We start from the raw sequence: 20419 nt of genomic DNA, 5'->3' as shown, positions 1-20419 counted from the left end.
CTTACTTGAGAGAAGTAATCCACCATACTGATTGAAACTCGCGCTTTTATTGCCAATACTAAAATGACCACATTACCAAGCTCAAATCGGAAGTATAGTCATGCTTGTCATAATTATCATGAGCTGAAGAACGCACTTCGAACATAAGTCATAATTGACAAATTATGGAATAAAGATAATAAGAAAACCGAATAAAGAAATCCAAGATATGATATTATGCCAGAAAATCGAAAACCAAACTCATAGGAAAATATGGAAGATCTCAAAAATTCCTCAGAGAAAAGAAGTCCAGAAGAAAACATCATTTAATCCCACTGGAATCAAATATAACAAGAACAATGTATCTTCCCATACATATATATCAAATGGAGCATCAAGTAGAAGAAACAGTATCATAATATCATACATATCCTCTCATCAATTCTTATTAGACGAAATGTAATAAAATTCCCGAGGAAATACAACAATACAAATTATAAACCAGTCAGACTACCAATGCTTCTATCTAACACCAGGATTAGAAAACATTCCCATATAACAAGAATTTCTTCAAAAGATCAAAAGCCATAGAAATTTTTCTGAGAACGAATAAATACATAGAACATCTCAGAAGAAACTGTTAAATTTGTTCAGCCGTAACTGTCACACTTAGATATTACACATTTCAAATATCATTTCCCACAACTAGTTCTGCCATCACAAATTTCATGTTAGACCTTTCACTAAAGAAGACCAGTTCTGAATAAATTTTGATTTACACTTTTCTCGACCTTGTACCTGAGTAATTCAGTTTACCAAAGTAAATTCATTCTCTAACTGGGACAGTGCATAGCTCTAATAATCTTTATGTCAACCTGATGCTTTTCTAGCTCTAACTTTACTTATCAACTCATTCTCAATCTCTAATCATACTTATAATTATTCTATCATTGAACTCTTTGGTTTTTTAACCGGGAACTTATTTAGTACAAATCTCATGAAATTCCATTATAAGCACCACTTTGATAAAGGGGAGGGTTGTAAGGTCTCTGACTCGACTTTCTTATACATATACATATGACACAACTTTCATCATCATAGCAACATCGTCAAAATGATGTCATTTCATCATCATAGCAACATCGTCAAAATCATGTCATTCATTTCAGGCAACGCAACATTCATGTTAGTTTACACCAATTTTCCAATTATCCCATTTAGACAAGTATACTTATGCATGCATCTTATGTTTTCTGGATAGCTTTACTTATCCATTCATTTAATCAAATAAGTCATGCTCATGACATCACATAAGGGCCAAACAAACATGAATATTTGCATCACAACCGCAACTTTCACTTTGTGTATCATCATATACATATCATTACAATCATATAATTCAATCCAAACAATTTAACATAGATAAGTTCATTTCGTTATAATTATTTATCTCATAAAAATATCATTAATATTTATCAACATTCAATGTCCAATCAAAACAATGACATTTTCATTTGTATCATGATATTATGAACCCTTACTCATACCTCTACGAATTTCTATTTATCCCATTCAACTTGTCAAGTAAGCCAAGTGCACTACATCATATGAGCATTAAGCAAATATAGATATTTATCACAACATAAACTTTCATATCACGTGTTATCACAATATATCATAAACTTTTATTCATACTTTTCTGAACCGAGACTTATCATAATCAAAATTTTACCTAAATACCTTCAATCACCTTGAACATGGTCGGTATAGCTCGGTTGGAGAGTACCTTTGTCTAAATAATATGGTGCTCTTACGCGTCGGGAGACATCACACTATCATAGATCCGTGGCATGTATAACTAGACTTTTACAGAAGCTAGGTTAGTCTGAGAACTGACTAAACCATAGCTCTGATACCACCAAATGTAACACCCATTACCCATATCCAAAGCCGGAACAGGGTACGAGGTAATACCAGACTTAACCATACGCATAGACGAAAACCGGACCATAAAATTTTATTTAATTCAAAACTTTTTGAACACATGAATAGACTCATATTTAAAGACATATAACGTGGCATAAATGAGCACTTACACAACCATAATCATGCAATAACAAACAAATCTAAGTATATCATCACTTCAAAACATAAGACATGGCATGATTAATTAAACTTACAAACCATAGTGGATAAGGACCACATCTCATGATCATATACGATAACTCAATGCAGACCGATACGTATGGTCAAAGTCATAATAATAATACATATAACAAACCAACTTCCTATACATGCCACTCACTTTATATTTCTAATATTTGAATTAATTCTCCCAAAAATGATAGCTTAATAGTGTGATTTTGCCTCCGACGAGCTCCAACCCCGAGCCGACTTGCCAAAACTGAAGAGGTAGAGAGGAGGGGTAAGCTTTACACTTAGTAAGTCCATATGAAGTTAATAAGCAATTACCCACATTTTGTTTTGGGTAAAACATCATAATTGTACAATTTACTCTTGTTCAAGTTAAGCTATTTTACCAAGTTATAATTACTAATTCATTTATATCTAGAGCTACGAGACTCCAAATTAAGTTTTGTTAATTTTACTTGAAACTAGACTCATATACCTTTCTCCCATAAAATTTCTAGAATTTTTGGTTTAGCCAATTAGTACAGTTTATTCATTAAAGTTTCCCCTGTTTTGCTGTCCCACAGTTCTGACCTCTCTTCACTAAATATATTTTTCTCATAGTACAGAATTCAGATAATCTTCTCATCTATCTTTTTAGAGAATAGACTCATTAAGGATTTTAATAATATAAATTACAACCCATAATTATTTTTATACAATTTTTAATGATTTTCTCAAATCGAAATAGGGGATCACGAAGTCATTTAGACTCTACCTCACAACAATTTAAATATCTCATAATATAAATTTAGATTGCATATACCATTTTTTTTATGTGAAACTAGACTCATTGGGCTTTAACCTCATATTTTATTCAGCCTCTAATTCAATTTTCACAATTTATTATGAATTTCCAAAATTGCACCACTACAGTAACCCAAAACGGCCAAGGCTAAATTTACCCATTCATTACTATTATTCACCAAACCATACAATATCATTTCATTCATAATGGTAAGAACACATAATTATGCTTCATAAGCATAAATCCATAATCTTAATATCATCAAGTATCAAGGACTTATTCCAAATCATGTCATTTTCATAATATTCACCAAATACTATATACATCATAGATCATCACATGTCAAGGCATCACGCATAAGTATAGTGTACATACAGCTTGTAACATAACTCAAAGGCATACTCACCAATGGCTTATCTCATTGGGATCATCAATGAATACTTCACCAAATTACTCGTTGAACACTCGGAATATAATCGGATACACGGAATGCATGCACATAAGTGCCATGCCCACAACTAGACAAACTCAATAGCCTGCGAAATATATGTGTAGCCAAGCTACCATGTAACCCACCCATAAGTGAACTCGGACTCAACTCAACGAGTTCGGAACTCAAATATCCTAGTGACATGTCACTTGTATCCTAATCTATTCCCAAGGTTCAAATGAGATTTTCCTCAATCACACATCTTTGCTATCTTCCACGGAATGTCGGAACCGATACTTGATAGCATTTCATATTTATCAAGTAGCTCACATAATTTGTATATTACTAAATAATAATCCACAAAGCATAATATTTCATTATAATAATCATCATATCATATAAATAACATTAAATTACTTAAAATGACAATTATGTTACTACATTTACACCTGAACTTACATCTCATTTAATATCAAGGCAATAACATTAAATTACACATTGCATTATTAAAAATCATATGAACGGCAATAACATTAAATTACACATTGCATTATTAAAAATCATATGAACTTACCTTATGCGAAAATGGCCATTTTTACCATTTTGTCCACAACCTGATATTTTTCGATTTTAGCCCGAATTTCGATTTTTCCTTGATCTATCATCTCAAATATAGCCTAATTAGGACTCACATTACTCAAATTAACCCAAAATCATATTTTGGAAAAATTATAATTTTGCCCCTAAACTTTGTCAAAATTACATTTTTGCCCCTAGGCTCGTAAATTAAACTTCATCCTATTTCCTTATGTTTTTTGACATGATAATAATTTTTCCCTTCTATAGAAACCTCAAATTCGAACTCTAACATGTACTTATGAACATTAGGTATTTTTACCGATTATGTTGTTTTACTCGTTTTCACGTAAAATCGCTTAGTAAAAGTTGTTTAACACAATTTCAAGCTTCATATTTTACCATAAAACATCAAAATAAACACATTTCACCTATGGGTATTTTTCCAAATATAAACCCTAGGTTAAATTATTGCTAGAATAAGCTTAACCAATTTACCAGGATTTCAAAAATGTAAAGAACTTTAAAAACGGGACTAGGGAGCACTTATAATCGAGCTTGGGAGTTCGAAAAAACCTTAACCATGGATGATTCTGGTAGAAACGGTTGAATGAAGAAGATGATAGCTAATTTGGCTTATTTCCCTGTTTTAATTCTTTTAATTATTAGTTTACCAAAATACTCCTAACTTAAAAATATTTTATTACACCTGTTTCATGTTTATTTTTGTCCAGCAATTAACCAATGGTCTAATTACCATTTAAGGACCCTAAATTTAAAATTTCATAACAATTGGACACCTCTAGTATGTAGGACTCAACTTTTTCACTTTTACGATTTAGTCCTTTTGACTAAATTAAGTGCCCGAACGTCAAAATTTTGGAACGAAATTTTCACGAAATTATTCAGTGAAATTGTAAACCATAAAAATATAATAAAAATAAAATTTTCATCATCAGATTTGTGGTCCCGAAACCACTGTTCCAACTAGGCCCAAAATCAAGGTGTTATAGCATTAGTCAAGCCAAAGGGCATACGAGGAACTCATAATATCCATATCTCATCTAACAAGCAGTCTTCGTTACATTTTGCTCTTTAACTCTCAACTGATAATAACCAGACCTCAACTCTATGTTGGAGAACACCGTGGCTCCCTTTAACTGGTCGAATAAATCTTCTATCCTTGGCAAAGGATACTTGCTCTTCACTGTTGCCTTATTGAGCTGTCTATAGTCGATACATAACCTCATCGACCCCGGGGCACCCCACGGTGAATAACTTGGTCTCTCAAAGCCCTTATCCGTTAACTTTTTCTAGTGTACCTTCAACTCTTTCAATTTTATAGGAGTCATCCTATACGGAGCAATAGAAATAAGTGACGTGTCCGGTACCAACTCGATTCCAAACACTACTTCCCTCACCGGAGGTAATCCGAGCAATTCCTCCAAAAATACATCTGTAAATTCACAAACTACCGGTACCAATTCGATCTTCGACTCAGACACCTGAGTGTTCAACACAAAGGCGAGATGTGTCTCACATCTTTTTCTCAAATATTTTTCAGCGGTCAAAGATGTTACTATTACAGGGAAACTATTCGACTCATCTGGTCTAACCCGAATAACATTTTCGTCTTCACATTTCAACTCAATAACTTTTCTCCCACAATCCACTACAACACTATGAGAAGTCAACCTATCCATCCCAAAGATTATATCAAATTCATTAAACGGCAATAACATCAAGTTAGCTGGAAAACAATGTCCTTAATTGCCAAAGGACAATTTCTACACACTTGGTTTACAAACACATGTTTTCCTAAGGGGTTGGACACTTTTATCACAAATTCAGTGGACTCTACTAGCATGCTCACATGAGGTATCAATTCCATACAAATATAGGAGTGGGTCGACCCCGGGTCAATTAAAGCAATAATAGATATTTCATGGACAGAAAAGGTACTAGTAATCACGTCGGGAGACTCTGCCTCTTCATGGTATGAATAGCATAAGTCCTTGTAGGCGCTCTACCCTCAGACCTCACTGCAGCATCTCTTCGTGCACCTCTACTAGTAGCCCTACTTCTAGGGTTCTTTTGTGGTCTACCACTCAATGGGGCACTACTTGCCTTCGCTTCTTGCTTTTTCCCTCCATCTTCCATTTCAGGGCAGTCTCGAATGAAGTGATCTAGTGACACACATTTAAAACACCCTCTTTCTTTACCTTGGCACTCGCCGAAATGACGTCTACCACATTGCAAACATCCTGGCTTATTTGGCCGAGCACTACCGACACTCGCGATAGAAGTAGTCTGAGATCTAGAAGTTGCATTCTGCCAGTTCTTGTTTCTATTAGAAAACCCACCGAAGCATTCGATCGGGTAGTAAACTCTCTTGATCTTTTAGATGAGGACTGATGTGATTTCCCCATCTATTAGAAAACCTACCGAAGCATTCGATCGAGTAGTAAACTCTCTTGATCTTTTTGAAGAAAACTGATGTGATTTCCCCATCTGTCTCTTCTTTGAATCCCGCGACTCAATAGTCGCTTTCCTCCTTTCTTTTACTAGCTCTTCTACTTTACACGCTCTCTCAATGAGCACTTCAAACTATCTTATCTCTAAAATACCAACAAACACTAGGATATCTTCATTTAGACCATCCTCAAACCTTTTGCACATAACAGCTTCTGAAGACACGCACTCCCGCGCGTATTTATTGAGCCTCACGAATTCACGCTCATATTTCGTCACTGCCATTCGGCCTTGCTTTACCACTAGGAATTCCTTCCTCTTTTGATCTATGAATCTTTGGCTAATATATTTTTTCCAGGACTCTTCCAAAAAGAATTTTCAAGTGATTCTCTCTCGTGGCATAATGGACACGAGAGTATTCCACCACTGATACGCTGAATCCCGTAAGAGTGACACTGCATACTTCACACACTCTTCAGGTGTGTATGATAGTTCATCGAATACCCTAATAGTATTTTCCAACCAAAATTCTACTATTTCTGGGCCATCATCTATACTAGCCTGAAATTCCTCAACCCATTGTTTTGGGATCTTATCTACTGGAGGTTTCTCTCTCCTAAACATATCCGCGCCTCACAGAGCTACCGGGGCATACTGAGGGATCGAAGGAGGTGGGGGAGGTGGAGTGTTCAGGTTCTCACGGACGAACTCCGTGTACCAAGCATCCATCATTCGGAGATAGGCTTCCCTAGCCCCTCCGTATTGGCCCATAGTCACAGGCTCACTCTCAACTGGCGCGGTCCCTTCGACGGGAGCTGGCGCATTACTCTCTACATCATCCGCCGTATCTTTATCAGAATCCATTTACTATATGAAAGTACAATTTATAATCATCAAAAGACGTCACACTATCAATATATAATTATGGCATGTATAGCTAGACTCGTACTCTCGCTAGGTTAGTCCTAGAACTGACTAAATCATAGCCCTGATACCACTAAATGTAACACCCCATACCCGTATCCTACGCTGAGGCGGGATACGAGGCGTTACCTAACTTGAACTCATCCTTACAACCAATTCCGAGTCTTCATGACTTGGAAATTTTAAAACTTTCTTAAACTTATCAATACATTCTTAATATGAATTTACGAGGCCCAAAACACACATCGAAAATCATTCGGGACCAATCCAAGTCCTTTTGACAACAATAGGAAAACGTCACTTAACACAGGGGGCACACGCCCGTGTGGGAGGGGCAACACACTCGTGTGAGCATTCCAACATGGCCGTGCTAATGGCCCGTGTGAGACTAAGCAAGACAAGGACATGCCCATGTTCTCCACCCGTGTGGAATTAATTCGAAATGCACACCTACAGGGATTTTCACACGGCCTGGTACACGCCCGTGTCCTTCACATAGCCATGACACTCCTGTGCTTTAGCCCGTGTGCAAATACCTGGACATTCTGTTTCTGACGTTAGCAACCCAAAAATGTCAGACGTCCAAGGCACAAGCCCGTGTGCCTACTCGTATGGACAATATAAGGCTATTTACCAAGCCCCATTGCCACCCTTACATATGTAGTTCTATACAAATACCAACCAATACCAAAACAAGCATAATTCCTATAACAAATCAGCCACAATAGACATCCATTCAACCATGATAATGTATCTTTTATAAATTCAAAATAAATGTTAGCCATTATTCAAGGCTTAATACAATTTGAAGGGTTTCCAACCCAAGCCAATACATATGGCCAAACCTCAATGACACAAAATAATAAAGTCTAAGTCCTATACATGCCATATTCAAAAATATAAATCCAACTATACCGAATGCTTCAGTTAATAGTGTGATCGATATCTCTGACTTTCGGTGATCCTTGATCTAGTTAGGCGGCATTGTAAGGAAATGAAAAGGGAATGGAGTAAGCATAACAGCTTAGTAAGTTGCATATAAGTAAGTATACAACAACAATTTATCAAAAATCAACATGCTCATAACACCAATGTAGGCATAAGCATAACTTACTCATTACCATCTATACAAGTCACATATATATATTGAGCTCATATCTCATATGTACCTGAAACACTCACAACACGGTTATACTTTCCTCATTAGCTTAAGAACATAACTTTTACCATTGAACCATTTGGAATACTACCAGATATTATATAAGCCTCAAGCATAGGATAAGGTGCCAATGCCATGTCCTAGACACGGTCTTACACTGGCTCTTATCTCAAGTCGATGCCATGTCCCAGACATGGTCTTACATTGATTATCATCTCATAGTCAATGCATGTCCCAGACATGTCTTACACTGGCTTACGTCTCGAGGTCGATGCATGTCCCAGACATGTCTTACACTAGCCCTTGTCTCAATGCCGATGGCATGTCCCAGACTTGGTCTTACACTAGCTCTCATAATGTAGCCAATGCATGTCCCAGACATGTCTTACACTAGCTCATACACGAATGACCCAAATGTCATGGCATGAATATCCAATTTACTTCCTAAGGTTCCAACGGAAATTCTACTATCTCATTTATCATTATACATTCTCGATTCCAAAATCAAGCAATTTATGCTATAATAATTTAAGCACATATAATTAACAATGTAGTTGTATTATTTACATACAACTTACATCGGATTACAAAATGTGGCGACTAGCCGGTTTTGTCGTTTTACTTGCCTTTCCCCCGATCTAGGTTCAAACTTGGTATTTCTTGATCTATAATAACAAAATGCACTTGTTAAGTCACTTTATCAATCTAAGCACTCAACAATTCACATTTGTGGTAAATGACCATTTTGCCCCTAAACTTTTGTAAAATGACCATTTTACCCCTCGGCCCGAAAATCGATTTTTATAGAATTTATTTATTTCTCAAGACTAGCCGAACCTCTTTTATTCTTATAGAAACTCTAAATTGACACTATTTCACACATTTTCATCTATTTTACAACTTATGCAAAATGGTCCCTTTAGGTGTTTTCATGCTAACACCTTTCACAAAAGTTATTTATGTCACACCCAAGACTCATATTCTTCCATAAAATTTTAGAAAACACCCTAGATGCTCTCATGGAAAAACCCTAGACTTTCAACCATTTTTCAAAATAGACCCCTCATTTGAAAGCTCGTGCTTCAAGGGTCTCAAAAGTACAAAAACCATCAACAAAGGACATGGAAATCACTTACTTGTGAGTGCTTCAAGTTGCTGAAAATTTTAAGCTTTCAAACCCCCTTTAATGGCTAATTTTTGGTAGATAAAGAAGATGAAAAAGGGATGATATCATCCTTCCTTTATTTATTTCTATTTTAGTAAAAAATAAGCCACCTAACTCACTAAATTTGAAAATTTTGTCTGCTCTTTGACTCTATGGCCGGCTATGCTTTCTTTTAAGGGTCTAATTGCCCTTTAAAATCCTCTAATTTTTATTCTCTAATAAAATAACACCTTTAGCTATCAAATTAGGACTTTTGCACTTTATGCAATTTAGTCCTTTTTTCGCAATTGCTCACAAGTGTTAAAATTAGCTCACCAAATTTTTCATGCGCTATCATAAACATGCTATGACTCTATTTTAATAATAAAACAATTTCTCTGACTTCGAATTTGTTGTCTCGAGACCACTATTCTGACTAGCCCCCAAAATTGTGCTGTTACAAGACTCATCGCCTCGACAAATAGACAATATCACGACTAGAAGAAGACTTTCGTCCCGATGATACGATCGTTCTTCGTCTCGATAAACAAACTCTACGTCATGACATAGCAACGTGTTCCTCAAGTTTCATGATTTTCTTTTTTTAGTTCAACTTTGTTTTAGTTTCCCACTTCAACTCTGATTAACCTAGGGATATTCTAGTCATATAAGCTATAAATTTCAGCCTATAATTAGGCCCTTTTCTACCATAGAAAGATTAACCTATAAAAAATTTAAGTATTAACTTTTACAAGCTTTCTTTAAAGGTTCTTATTTTCGGCTTTTGGGGTTTAATTTTTATCTCTATCTTTGTACTATTTACTTTTTGCCGATTTAATGAAATTATCTTTGACCGTGATTTTTTTATCTTTTTCGAATGAGTTTTTCTATGTAAAAATTCTATGTTCTTTTTTTTTCAATTTTTTCATTATTTTTCACACAAGTATATCCGGTTCAATTGATTCAATCTCTAAACAAAAAATAATGAAATAAATAAGTAAAAATTCATTAAAAAAACTAAATAAATAATTATCCCTTACATAAACCACCTTGAAATTTGTTTGTCAATGGTTGGCTATTGTTTTAATAGCCTGCTTTGTCCGTAGACTTGACTCAGAATTCCATTTGTCAGTGGTTTCCTTTTTCCATCTCAATAAATAAACGATCCTGATTTAACATTCTGATACGTGATATTCGTGACAGGTTTTAAATATTTATAATGAATCGTTCTTAAAACTAACTATTATCACGATGAAGGCAAATGTACCTATCGAATAGTAGTATAGCTTTAGCAAAACCGGATTATCGAACCAAAGGAACTAAAAGTACTAGTATCAACTTTCTTTTTATTATCTAGCCTAAAAAATAAAAGGGTTTTGTTTATCTAACTAATTAACTAAACTAAGAAATCACAGAAAAGAAATTTGGGGAAAATACTTTTTGTAAAACTCGATTGATTAAGACAATACCTAAGGAAAAATCCACCTAGACTTCACTTGTTATTTGAGTTTGAATCGGACGATTTATTCATTCAACTTGTTCCGTAGAGATCTCTAAGTTAGATTATTATCTCTTTCGAGACTAACATCGTCTAACCCTAGATTGAATAATTGAAATCTCTTTCTAATTAACGCCCTAGGGTTGCATTAACTCGATCTATGGATCCCCTTATTAGGTTTCACCCTAATTCGGAAAAATCTTGTCACCCTATCTCTAGGCGCGCAACCAACTCCGCTTAATTATGACAAATTTAATCTTAGACAAGGTCTATTCCTTCTCTGAATAAGAGCTTAACATGAATCAATATGCTGGAATATCAAAACAAGAATTAAGAACACATAATTAAGAACAAGTCAAATATTTATCATACAATTCAGATAATAATAACAAGATCCGTCTTAGGTTTCATTCCCCTTACGTATTTAGGGGTTTTAGTTCATACTAATGAAAGAACACATCTCAAAAGAATAAAAATAACAAAACATAAGAAAACCCAAAACTCCTGAGGGAATTTGAAGGGAGATCTTCAGCCTTGATGGTGAATTCGGCTTCTGAGATGGATCGATCGGCTTTCCTTGAGCAATTCCTTTCTTCCTCCCCTCCTTCCCCTTGTCTAAGTGCCTCCTCAGGTGTTTAAATAGGCTTTGGAATGCCTAAGAGCCCTTAAAATTGGCCTTTTCCGAATTGGACTAAACTTGGGCTCGGCAGGGACACGCCCGTGTGCGATTGCTTAAGGCCGTGGTCAAGGCTGTTAAATGGGCATGAGCGTGTGATCTACTCGTGTCAATCATGCTTTGACCTTGCCAAAGGGACACGGCCATGTGGTCCGCCCATGTGAGGAAGTCTAGGCCGTGTTGATTTCGTACGTTGGCCCATTTTCTCTGTTTTTGGCCCGTTTCTCGTTCCTTTCACTCTCATATGCTCACCTAAGAATAAAACATGAAATTAAGGCATTAGGAGCATCGAATTCACCAATTTTAAGAAAAAATCATCCATAAAATGTGCTAAGCATGGGATAGAAATATGTATGAATTACGGTTTATCACATTCCGTCGTCGTTTCTTATCTTTGGTGTCAACTTTTGAAATTTGATCTCTAAGGCTTGTCATCATTATTAGTAAAAAACTAGAAAGTGGACACCACACTTAAAAAGATCCATCTTATAAAAAATAGGTTAATTTCATAAGATGTTTTCAAAACATGATCTAAAATTTAAATTAGTCTTTAAATTTTAAAGTGTTCTAATTAAATTCTTAAAGCATCAATATTGTATCAATCAGGTCCCCTTGTTAGTTTAATCAATAGCTTGAACATAGTTGTTGTATCAAAATTAGCATAGAATATACTTAAAACATGTGGATCAAATTGAAAACTTATATACCTACTAAATAAACATGTTTAAAATATAAATATTAAAAAATTGTTGGTACTTTCTAATTTTTTCCCTTTTAACACATTAAATAAAAAAAATGTTATGTGATAGATACAAACATGTTTATAATTTGATTCATATATTTTAAATATGTTCCACGTCGATTTGAGTAAAAGAAAGGACTTGACTTATACAATGTTAATAATTTAATGATCCAATTAAAATGTTTTAGCCAACTGTATAAAGGAGTAATGGTTAAGGTTGTTTCAAGGATAGGATTCAAATCTTGTTAATTTAATTCCTCTCTCTAATTTGTAAGGTAAAAAAAAAATATTTTTGAATTTTAAAAATTAACTAATAAAAGTATTATGGAGATTCTTGTACTAAGAATTAAATTACATTTTACCCCACTACTAAAAAATAGGCAAATTAGTCCTTATACATTCGATCAAAGAGTAAATTGTTCTGATAAAAATTTTACCCATCTCTATTGTTAAAACTGGCCTTGTATGTCAAAATGAGCTACACATGGCATGCCACATGTAATTGACTAGTTATTTTGTCAGGCATGCCAATTTTTAACAGTAGAAATGGATGAAATTATTAAAAAAATTTACTTTTTAATCTAATGTACAAGAATTAATATATCCATTTTTTAGTAAAGATGGACAAAATGTAATTTGACTCCTAATACAAAGCTCTATATGCTACTTTTACCGAAATTAATTTGAATTCCTTCGTTCGAATTAACCCAAGAAATCACAAAACGCAACCGCATTAAGGAAGATGTGACGTACCAAAGAAGAGCCAGAAGCGCGAGGGAACGAGCGACCGTAGTCCTTTCTAATATTGCAAAATTCCTTCACACCCGCCCAAATTTGACCTTTTTAACTTTAATCTCCTTTTCTTCTCTTGCTCTAGCAATTTAGATCTAAATTTTAATATCCAAAAAGAGAACAATTTTATTTTCATTTTTCAATTTTCAATTTTCAATTTTTTCTTTTTTCATGGTATATTCAAAAGTTTTAATGTGAAAGGTTTTAATTGAGTTAACTCGTGGAGGATAACCAGCGGCTGAGTCAAAGAGGCTATGGCAGGAACGAGTGACTCAGTTTCTGTCAAGGTTCCTTACAGGAACTTAAGGAAAGATTCGGAAGTTGAAATGATCGACGATCCATATCATCGTCGGATCGATCTAAATTCGTCTCCTGGCTCTCCTTCAACTTCTGCTTCGCCGCCTTCGGCTAGATTTCCCAACGGAAACTCTAACTTATCGTCGCCGATCCACGTTAGATCTAAGGATTGTAGCTTGATAACTCTCGCTCTTAGTTGTACGATCGCCGCCGGGGTTCAATTTGGTTGGGCTTTGCAACTTTCGCTTTTGACTCCTTACATTCAGGTCCTTTTTTTGTGTGTGTTTTCCCTTAATACTTTTTATATTTTTAAGTAACGGAGAAAATTAGGTTATTTACTATGCATGTTGTTAATTTTGAACTCTGTGCAATGTGTTTGAATTAGATCAGTGTTATTATTAGATGGCATGTTGTGCTTTGCTTTTGTTAATTTTATGAAATAGAAATAAAAGAATATCAGCGCCAAGTACTCTTTTGTTGATATTTTTGAATCATCAATTAGAAAGTATACACTGCAATACTTTTTCTTTATTGTTTAGTCGGTAATTTGCCTAATTTTCATGGATTTTTAGAACGAATTTTGGGTGCAATTACAATTTGGAAAAGAAAGATTATGGCGTGAGAGAAAAACTCTTTATATAATTTCTTTCTATTTCTTCTCATAATTTCTAGAAATACTTGTAATTTTTAACATATCATAGAAGGCCCTCGCAGTGTTTGAAAAGGAATAAAAAAAAAAAAGGAGTAAAAGGCTAGAATGCTTTTGCTTTGTTGATTATTGTCGTTCTTCTGAGAAAAGAAGAAAAAGTATGGCCATTGTTCGAAGAACATGTTTTAATCATAAAGTAATTCTCAAAATATTTTGTGAAACTGGGTAACATTATCTTTGTATTTATTTATTTTTTATTAGCCTCAGCCTTGATTCCTTTTCAACTGCTCTGAGCTTCTTTTGAGCTTATGGTGCATTTCCCTTGTTGTTTGACCATTCATATTGGCTGATTCATGCAGACACTTGGAATAGAGCATGCTTTTTCTTCGTTCATTTGGCTCTGTGGTCCAATAACTGGTCTTGTGGTAGGTGATGGGAACCATATTACATATAAATTTATATTGATGCCCTGTTCATTATTATGGTGGTGCAATAATTGATGTAAATGACTACACTTAAAAGATTGCTGTCTTTATATGTGATCTATTGAGTTGTTTTTATTTTGATCTTAGGTTCAACCTTGTGTCGGTATTTGGAGTGATAAATGCACTTCAAAATATGGAAGGAGACGGCCTTTTATCCTTGCTGGATCACTCATGATCTCTCTTTCTGTAAGCATTGAAGTGTTACATAATTCATTCTTATATACTATGTTTCTGGGTTTTATATCTGCTAAACTAAATTTTGTAATTTAGGTGATAATAATCGGATTTTCTGCAGACATTGGATACATTTTAGGTGATACGAAGGAGCATTGCAGGTATCATTTTCTGCTTTGATTTCTTCTATTCTTTTCTGGCACCCCCTGTCTCCCAAAAGAAAAATAGAAAGATATTGACCAAATAATGTATGCAATGCAGTACATTTAAAGGTACACGAACGAGGGCGGCTTTTGTCTTTGTTATTGGATTCTGGATGTTGGATCTTGCTAACAATACAGTGCAGGTAAGCCATCCATGGTGATTTTTTCTTACTTTCAAGTTTTCTGTTGTATAAGTTTGTGAATGATAGAATTTTTATTTTCTTAGGGACCAGCTCGTGCCCTTCTGGCTGATCTATCAGGTGAACTTCTTTCTTAAGAAAATGGAAACAATTTAGTCTGTACATGGTAACATTGTGACGTTTAGTTTTGATGCCTCTAATTTACGAGGTTGTATAATTTTACACTTCTTTGATACTGTGCATGACAAGATGCTGGATGACAGGTCCTGATCAGCACAATTCTTCAAATGCCATATTTTGCTTATGGATGGCTGTTGGAAACATCTTGGGGTTTTCGGCTGGTGCTAGTGGGAGTTGGCATCGGTAAAAATGTTTCCACCTGTTTTTACTGTGATGAAACAAACAATTATGGAGACACAAGTTTTCTGTTTCATCTTATACTGCATTTAAATTTTGATCTAATCCTTATAAATGATCTCAATACAGGTGGTTTCCTTTCTTGGAAAGTAGAGCTTGCTGTGAAGCCTGTGCCAATCTTAAGGCAGCATTTCTTGTCGCTGTTGTAAGTAGCATTATGCATTGAAGTTTCACAAGGATAAATCTCTGTAGGATGTTATAGTGATATTCACCTCCTAAGTAGTACTTTCAGTACCCCCTTTTTTTTTGGTCAATTTATGGCTTGAATCATGGTACGTCACTTAGACATTGTTATCGATTCTTTAGACAAAGTATGCTAAGATGAGCATGACATTTACTATGGTTGAAACTATTGATCCGAAATTCCATTTTCTTTGCATTTTGTGGACCACTAGTTTAATTTATCAATATCATGCTGATTCAATGAGCTACAAAAATCATTTTCCTTGTTCATGTATTTTCAGGAGTTGACCTAGAATTAGTTATTGATGCTACTGTATAAGATTAACAATGAAGTTGTTGTGTAGATTCTCTAATATATTTGAGTTTGTTTGAATGCTAATTTTGAGCATTCTGCGGTTGCACATGTTTCCTGACACTTTATTTGATGCCATCCTGTATGAGTTCAAAAAATCATTTGGCATTTGTGCAGGTATTTCTCTTCTTTTGTACTGCTGTGACTATATTGTTTGCTAAGGAGGTTCCGCTTCCACCGCCAGCAAACGAATCGACCCATATATCTGATTCTGCACCTTTGTTGGATGATTCCACACAAAATGGCTTTCAACACTCAAATTCAAAATCTGATGTGTCCGCTGTTGCCAATGCTAACGGAAGCACCGCTGAAAATGGATATGAGCGAGTTTCAAAATCAAGACATGCTAACTTGAAAGATACAAATGTTCAAAATGAAGTTTTCGGTGATGGGCCTGGAGCCGTATTGGTCAACTTATTAACCAGTTTAAGGCATTTACCGCCTGCAATGCACTCGGTTCTTATTGTTATGGCTCTCAGTTGGGTAAGTCTCAACAATTTGTTCTCTGCATTACATTTTATTTTTGAATTGCCATTGAGCCTAATATCTGTTGATTGATAGTAGACAATTAAGGGTTGTTAGCATTTGTCTGATAGTTGCCTTCAATTTCACAACCCTTTCCTTTCCTTTCCCCCATGGGAAGCAAACATTAATTATTGTTGTTTTCATGTCTATTTGTATCTTATTTGCAGCTTTCCTGGTTCCCATTCTTTTTATTTGATACGGATTGGATGGGAAGAGAAGTATACCATGGCGATCCAAAAGGGAATGCTGCTGAAATAAAGTTGTATGATCAAGGTGTCAGAGAAGGTGCATTTGGTTTGCTATTAAATTCTGTAAGAACTCAAAATTGTGCACCAATTGCTAGTTTTTATTTCGTTCTTTTGCTCCATCTGTGGCATTAATGTAATATATTGTTCCTTGAGGGCTGTAGGTGATTTGATCTCTTCTTTACTCATTTAACAAAGTTTTTATATTTCTGTTAAATTTTGGTGTAGGTTGTTCTGGGGGTTAGTTCGTTCTTTATTAGACCTATGTGTCGACGGATGGGGTCAAGACTTGTTTGGGCAACAAGCAACTATACTGTATTTGCCTGTATGGCCATTACAGCTATCATTAGTTTGGTATCTGTCAAAGAATATACTCAAGGGATCGAACATGTAATTGGTGGGAGTGCAGCAATCAGGATTGCTGCCTTGGGTGTTTTCACCCTTCTTGGCTTTCCTCTGGCTGTATGTATCAAATGACTGGGAGTAAATTTCTATAAAATTTCTATATCCTGCCATTTTTGTTTAAAAAACTGATGCACTTTTTAAAAACTAATTTGTTTTTTTCTCTTTGTTCTTGTAGATTACCTATAGTGTTCCATTTTCTGTTACAGCAGAGTTGACTGCAGATTCTGGTGGTGGCCAAGGTTTATATCTCAATTATCTTTTCTAGTGTGTTTCTGCTTTATACAGTTGCCAAATTTGGAAAATGTTGTAAGAATCTGCATGTTTTTTCAGGATTGGCAATTGGAGTTTTGAACCTTGCAATTGTCATTCCACAGGTACAGAATTAGACATGTTGGTAGATATTGTTCTTGTTATTACTGAAGATTTCTTGCTACTTCAGATGATTTCTTTTTTTCATAGTTCATATGGTCTAACCTAAATTGAGTTCCAAATATCTGAGTATTTTGAGTGCCTTGTATTTAAAAAAGTTTGTATTCTGGTGATATTTTGGGTAAATAAAGCGAAATGTTGATTGTATTGTAAATTGAAACTTGTATTGTTTGTTCTCAGTTAGTCCATTTTAGTAAAAGCTGAATTTTAATGTATTATTGAATATTGATTTTATCAGATGATTGTATCTCTTGGTGCGGGTCCATGGGATGCTCTATTTGGTGGAGGAAATATACCGGCCTTTATTTTGGCTTCCTTCTGCGCTCTGGCTGCAGGGGTTATTGCAACTCTTAGGCTGCCTGATCTGTCAAGTTCCTTCAAGTCATCTGGTTTTCATTTTGGATAAGGATTCAAATGGCCTACATTGGGTGACTACCACTCTGTATATTATACTTGGCAACCATGAAAATACTGCCATGTGTTTTCAGGGGATGGCTCTAACATGATTTGTAGGTATAGTTTTCATATTAAAATCTATGCATATTATGTATCCTGATTCATTCATTCCCCCACTTCGTTGGTACATGCACTTTATGCAGAGTGTAAATTTCGAGTTAGCATATTGAAAAATATATACATAATCAGGATTATCGGTGTCTTATGTACTTTGGTAGCTATACTTACCTTTCTCACATCATAAAGATCGTTTCCTTTGTTTCTCATTGTTATTGTCATTTCCTATTTTCTAGAATTGTAGCCTGATAAAAAGTTTAGAGGGCCCCGTTATCATCAAGCAGTAGCCGTTTATGATGTGGATGATTTAACAGCATATACATCTAGCTTATTCCGGTTCTGCAACTTTTATGTCTGGATTCTTGACCGCTTCTGTGTGTGTGTAGTGATGGCGTTATTATGTTGAGCATCCACTTGCTTCATAGAATAGATGTAGCTCTTCTTTCTGTTTTAAGTGGGCAAGCATACAGCAGCTGTTTAGGGGCTGGCATCTGTGGATGACATGTGATGATGTGCAGACCTGAACTTGCTACCTAACAGAAACAGCAGGCTTCATTCTGTAAAAGGTGGAATGTCTTCTTCCCTGATTCCCCACTTAACTCTGACTGTTTCTAGACGTGTCCTTAAGCCAGGTTTGCTGCACTTCTGAACCAGCTCCCTTATAATTAAATTTTTTCACTGGACTCAACGCCTTTGGTTTTGAGAATATACTTCCGTTTTTATATATATTTCCAGAAATATTCTTGTGCGGAATTCTTATGCGAACTGAAAAAACATACTGTATGCAACTATTTTCCTGTCTGAACAACTAATACTAGGATTACTGTGCCTTAGAATTTGCTTGCTCATACTATGTAATAGGTTTGGGTGTTAGGAAGAGGGACTTAGAATAGATTTCTTCTTTGCAAGCAATGAAATGGTAGTTCGAGTATCAAATAAAAGCGCTATAATGACATATGGAATAAGCATATGAGCTAGCCTAGTGGAATTATTTGGTCATGTTTAGAGCTGGCAAACGGGTGGGCTTATTTCGGGCTTGGATTTTTTTTTTTGGATTTTCTTGGGCTTGGATCTATTACGAGCTTAAATTTTTTTGAGCTTGGGTCTTTTCAGCTTAGGATTGTTTGGATTCAGGCTTGTATCTAGTTGGGCGGGTTTTAACGGATTCAAAATAATTTTAAATTTTATAGATTATAAATATTTTAATTTTGAATATAATAATCTATTTTGCTTTTATATGATGATAACGCAATTCAAATTTGTCTTACAAAAGTATAAATTATATATATTTAATAAATTTATTTTATGTAAAATAATTAAAGTGATTGTTGTATGTAAATTTATTATTCTATGATATTATATGAATTAACAAAAATATCTTTTATTGTTCATTATTATATTATATTGACAATTGAATAACTTTTTATCTTTCTTATTAAATGTATAAACCTTTTACTTATATTCTAAAATATTTATTTCAAAAATCAAATATATTATATTAATCGCAAACTTAAATAATATACTCATTATTACTCAAATTCAAAATAAAATAATAGCTTAAGTTTCAAATTCAAAATAAAATGAAATAAACTCAATATCCAAATAAAGGTTGAAAGCTTAAGTCAAAAATTAATGTAATAAAATTAATATATTTTTTGAGATAATAATTTTTAATAATATTTTATATATTATGAGTTATAATTATAAACATGTATTTTAATATACTAAATTACACATAATTATTAATGTTGTATTTGTTTATTATAACCTATAATTGAATAATAGCTATATATATTAATACTTATAAAATATATTATTTCATTGTATAATATTGTATCACATACAAACATAGAGTAGTACATAATATATTAGTAATTTATATATATATATATATTAATAATTAAACGTTATAATATCATGTAATATAATTTTTATGTTATTCTATAATATAATAGTAACACATTATAAATATTAATTATTATCATATATTATTGTTTAGATATTAAACTGGTTGAAATATGCTTTAATTCCTTATATTTTTCATATATTTGAAAGTTAGCTCTCCTACTATA

The 20419-nt window shown here is 34.3% G+C and overlaps 1 protein-coding gene across 2 annotated transcripts; it reads left to right on the top strand.

Annotated features, from left to right (window-relative positions):
* The first annotated feature begins 13249 nt into the window (after positions 1-13249).
* On the top strand, positions 13250-18556 carry LOC108468124 (sucrose transport protein SUC3-like). Of its 2 annotated transcripts, none has more exons than XM_017769299.2 (14): positions 13250-13893; positions 14636-14701; positions 14849-14947; positions 15032-15096; positions 15197-15281; positions 15365-15398; positions 15542-15641; positions 15765-15840; positions 16348-16713; positions 16923-17066; positions 17229-17462; positions 17581-17644; positions 17736-17779; positions 18073-18556. In XM_017769299.2, exons 1-14 carry the CDS (start codon positions 13585-13587, stop codon positions 18238-18240), a joined length of 1854 nt encoding a protein of 617 aa, XP_017624788.1. In that variant the 5' UTR covers positions 13250-13584; the 3' UTR covers positions 18241-18556. The 2 variants fall into 2 exon arrangements, with proteins under 2 accessions (XP_017624788.1, XP_017626010.1); XM_017770521.2 differs by having other exon boundaries at positions 13822-13893; positions 15057-15096.
* Positions 18557-20419: the final 1863 nt, after the last annotated feature.

The sequence above is a fragment of the Gossypium arboreum genome, chromosome 13, assembly GCF_025698485.1.
Source record: "Gossypium arboreum isolate Shixiya-1 chromosome 13, ASM2569848v2, whole genome shotgun sequence".
Taxonomy (NCBI): Eukaryota; Viridiplantae; Streptophyta; class Magnoliopsida; order Malvales; family Malvaceae; genus Gossypium; species Gossypium arboreum.
The sequence above is the reverse complement of the archived record's forward strand: the minus strand, read 5'-3'. Positions and strand labels throughout refer to the sequence as shown.

Excerpts from the sequence above, each read along its gene's own strand:
- LOC108468124 (XM_017769299.2), top strand. The coding sequence starts at position 13,585 with ATGGCAGGAACGAGTGACTCAGTTTCTGTCAAGGTTCCTTACAGGAAC. Across the intron at positions 15,097-15,196 it reads GATACGAAGGAGCATTGCAG|TACATTTAAAGGTACACGAA; the intron begins GTATCATTTTCT and ends TATGCAATGCAG. Across the intron at positions 16,714-16,922 it reads TTGTTATGGCTCTCAGTTGG|CTTTCCTGGTTCCCATTCTT; the intron begins GTAAGTCTCAAC and ends TCTTATTTGCAG.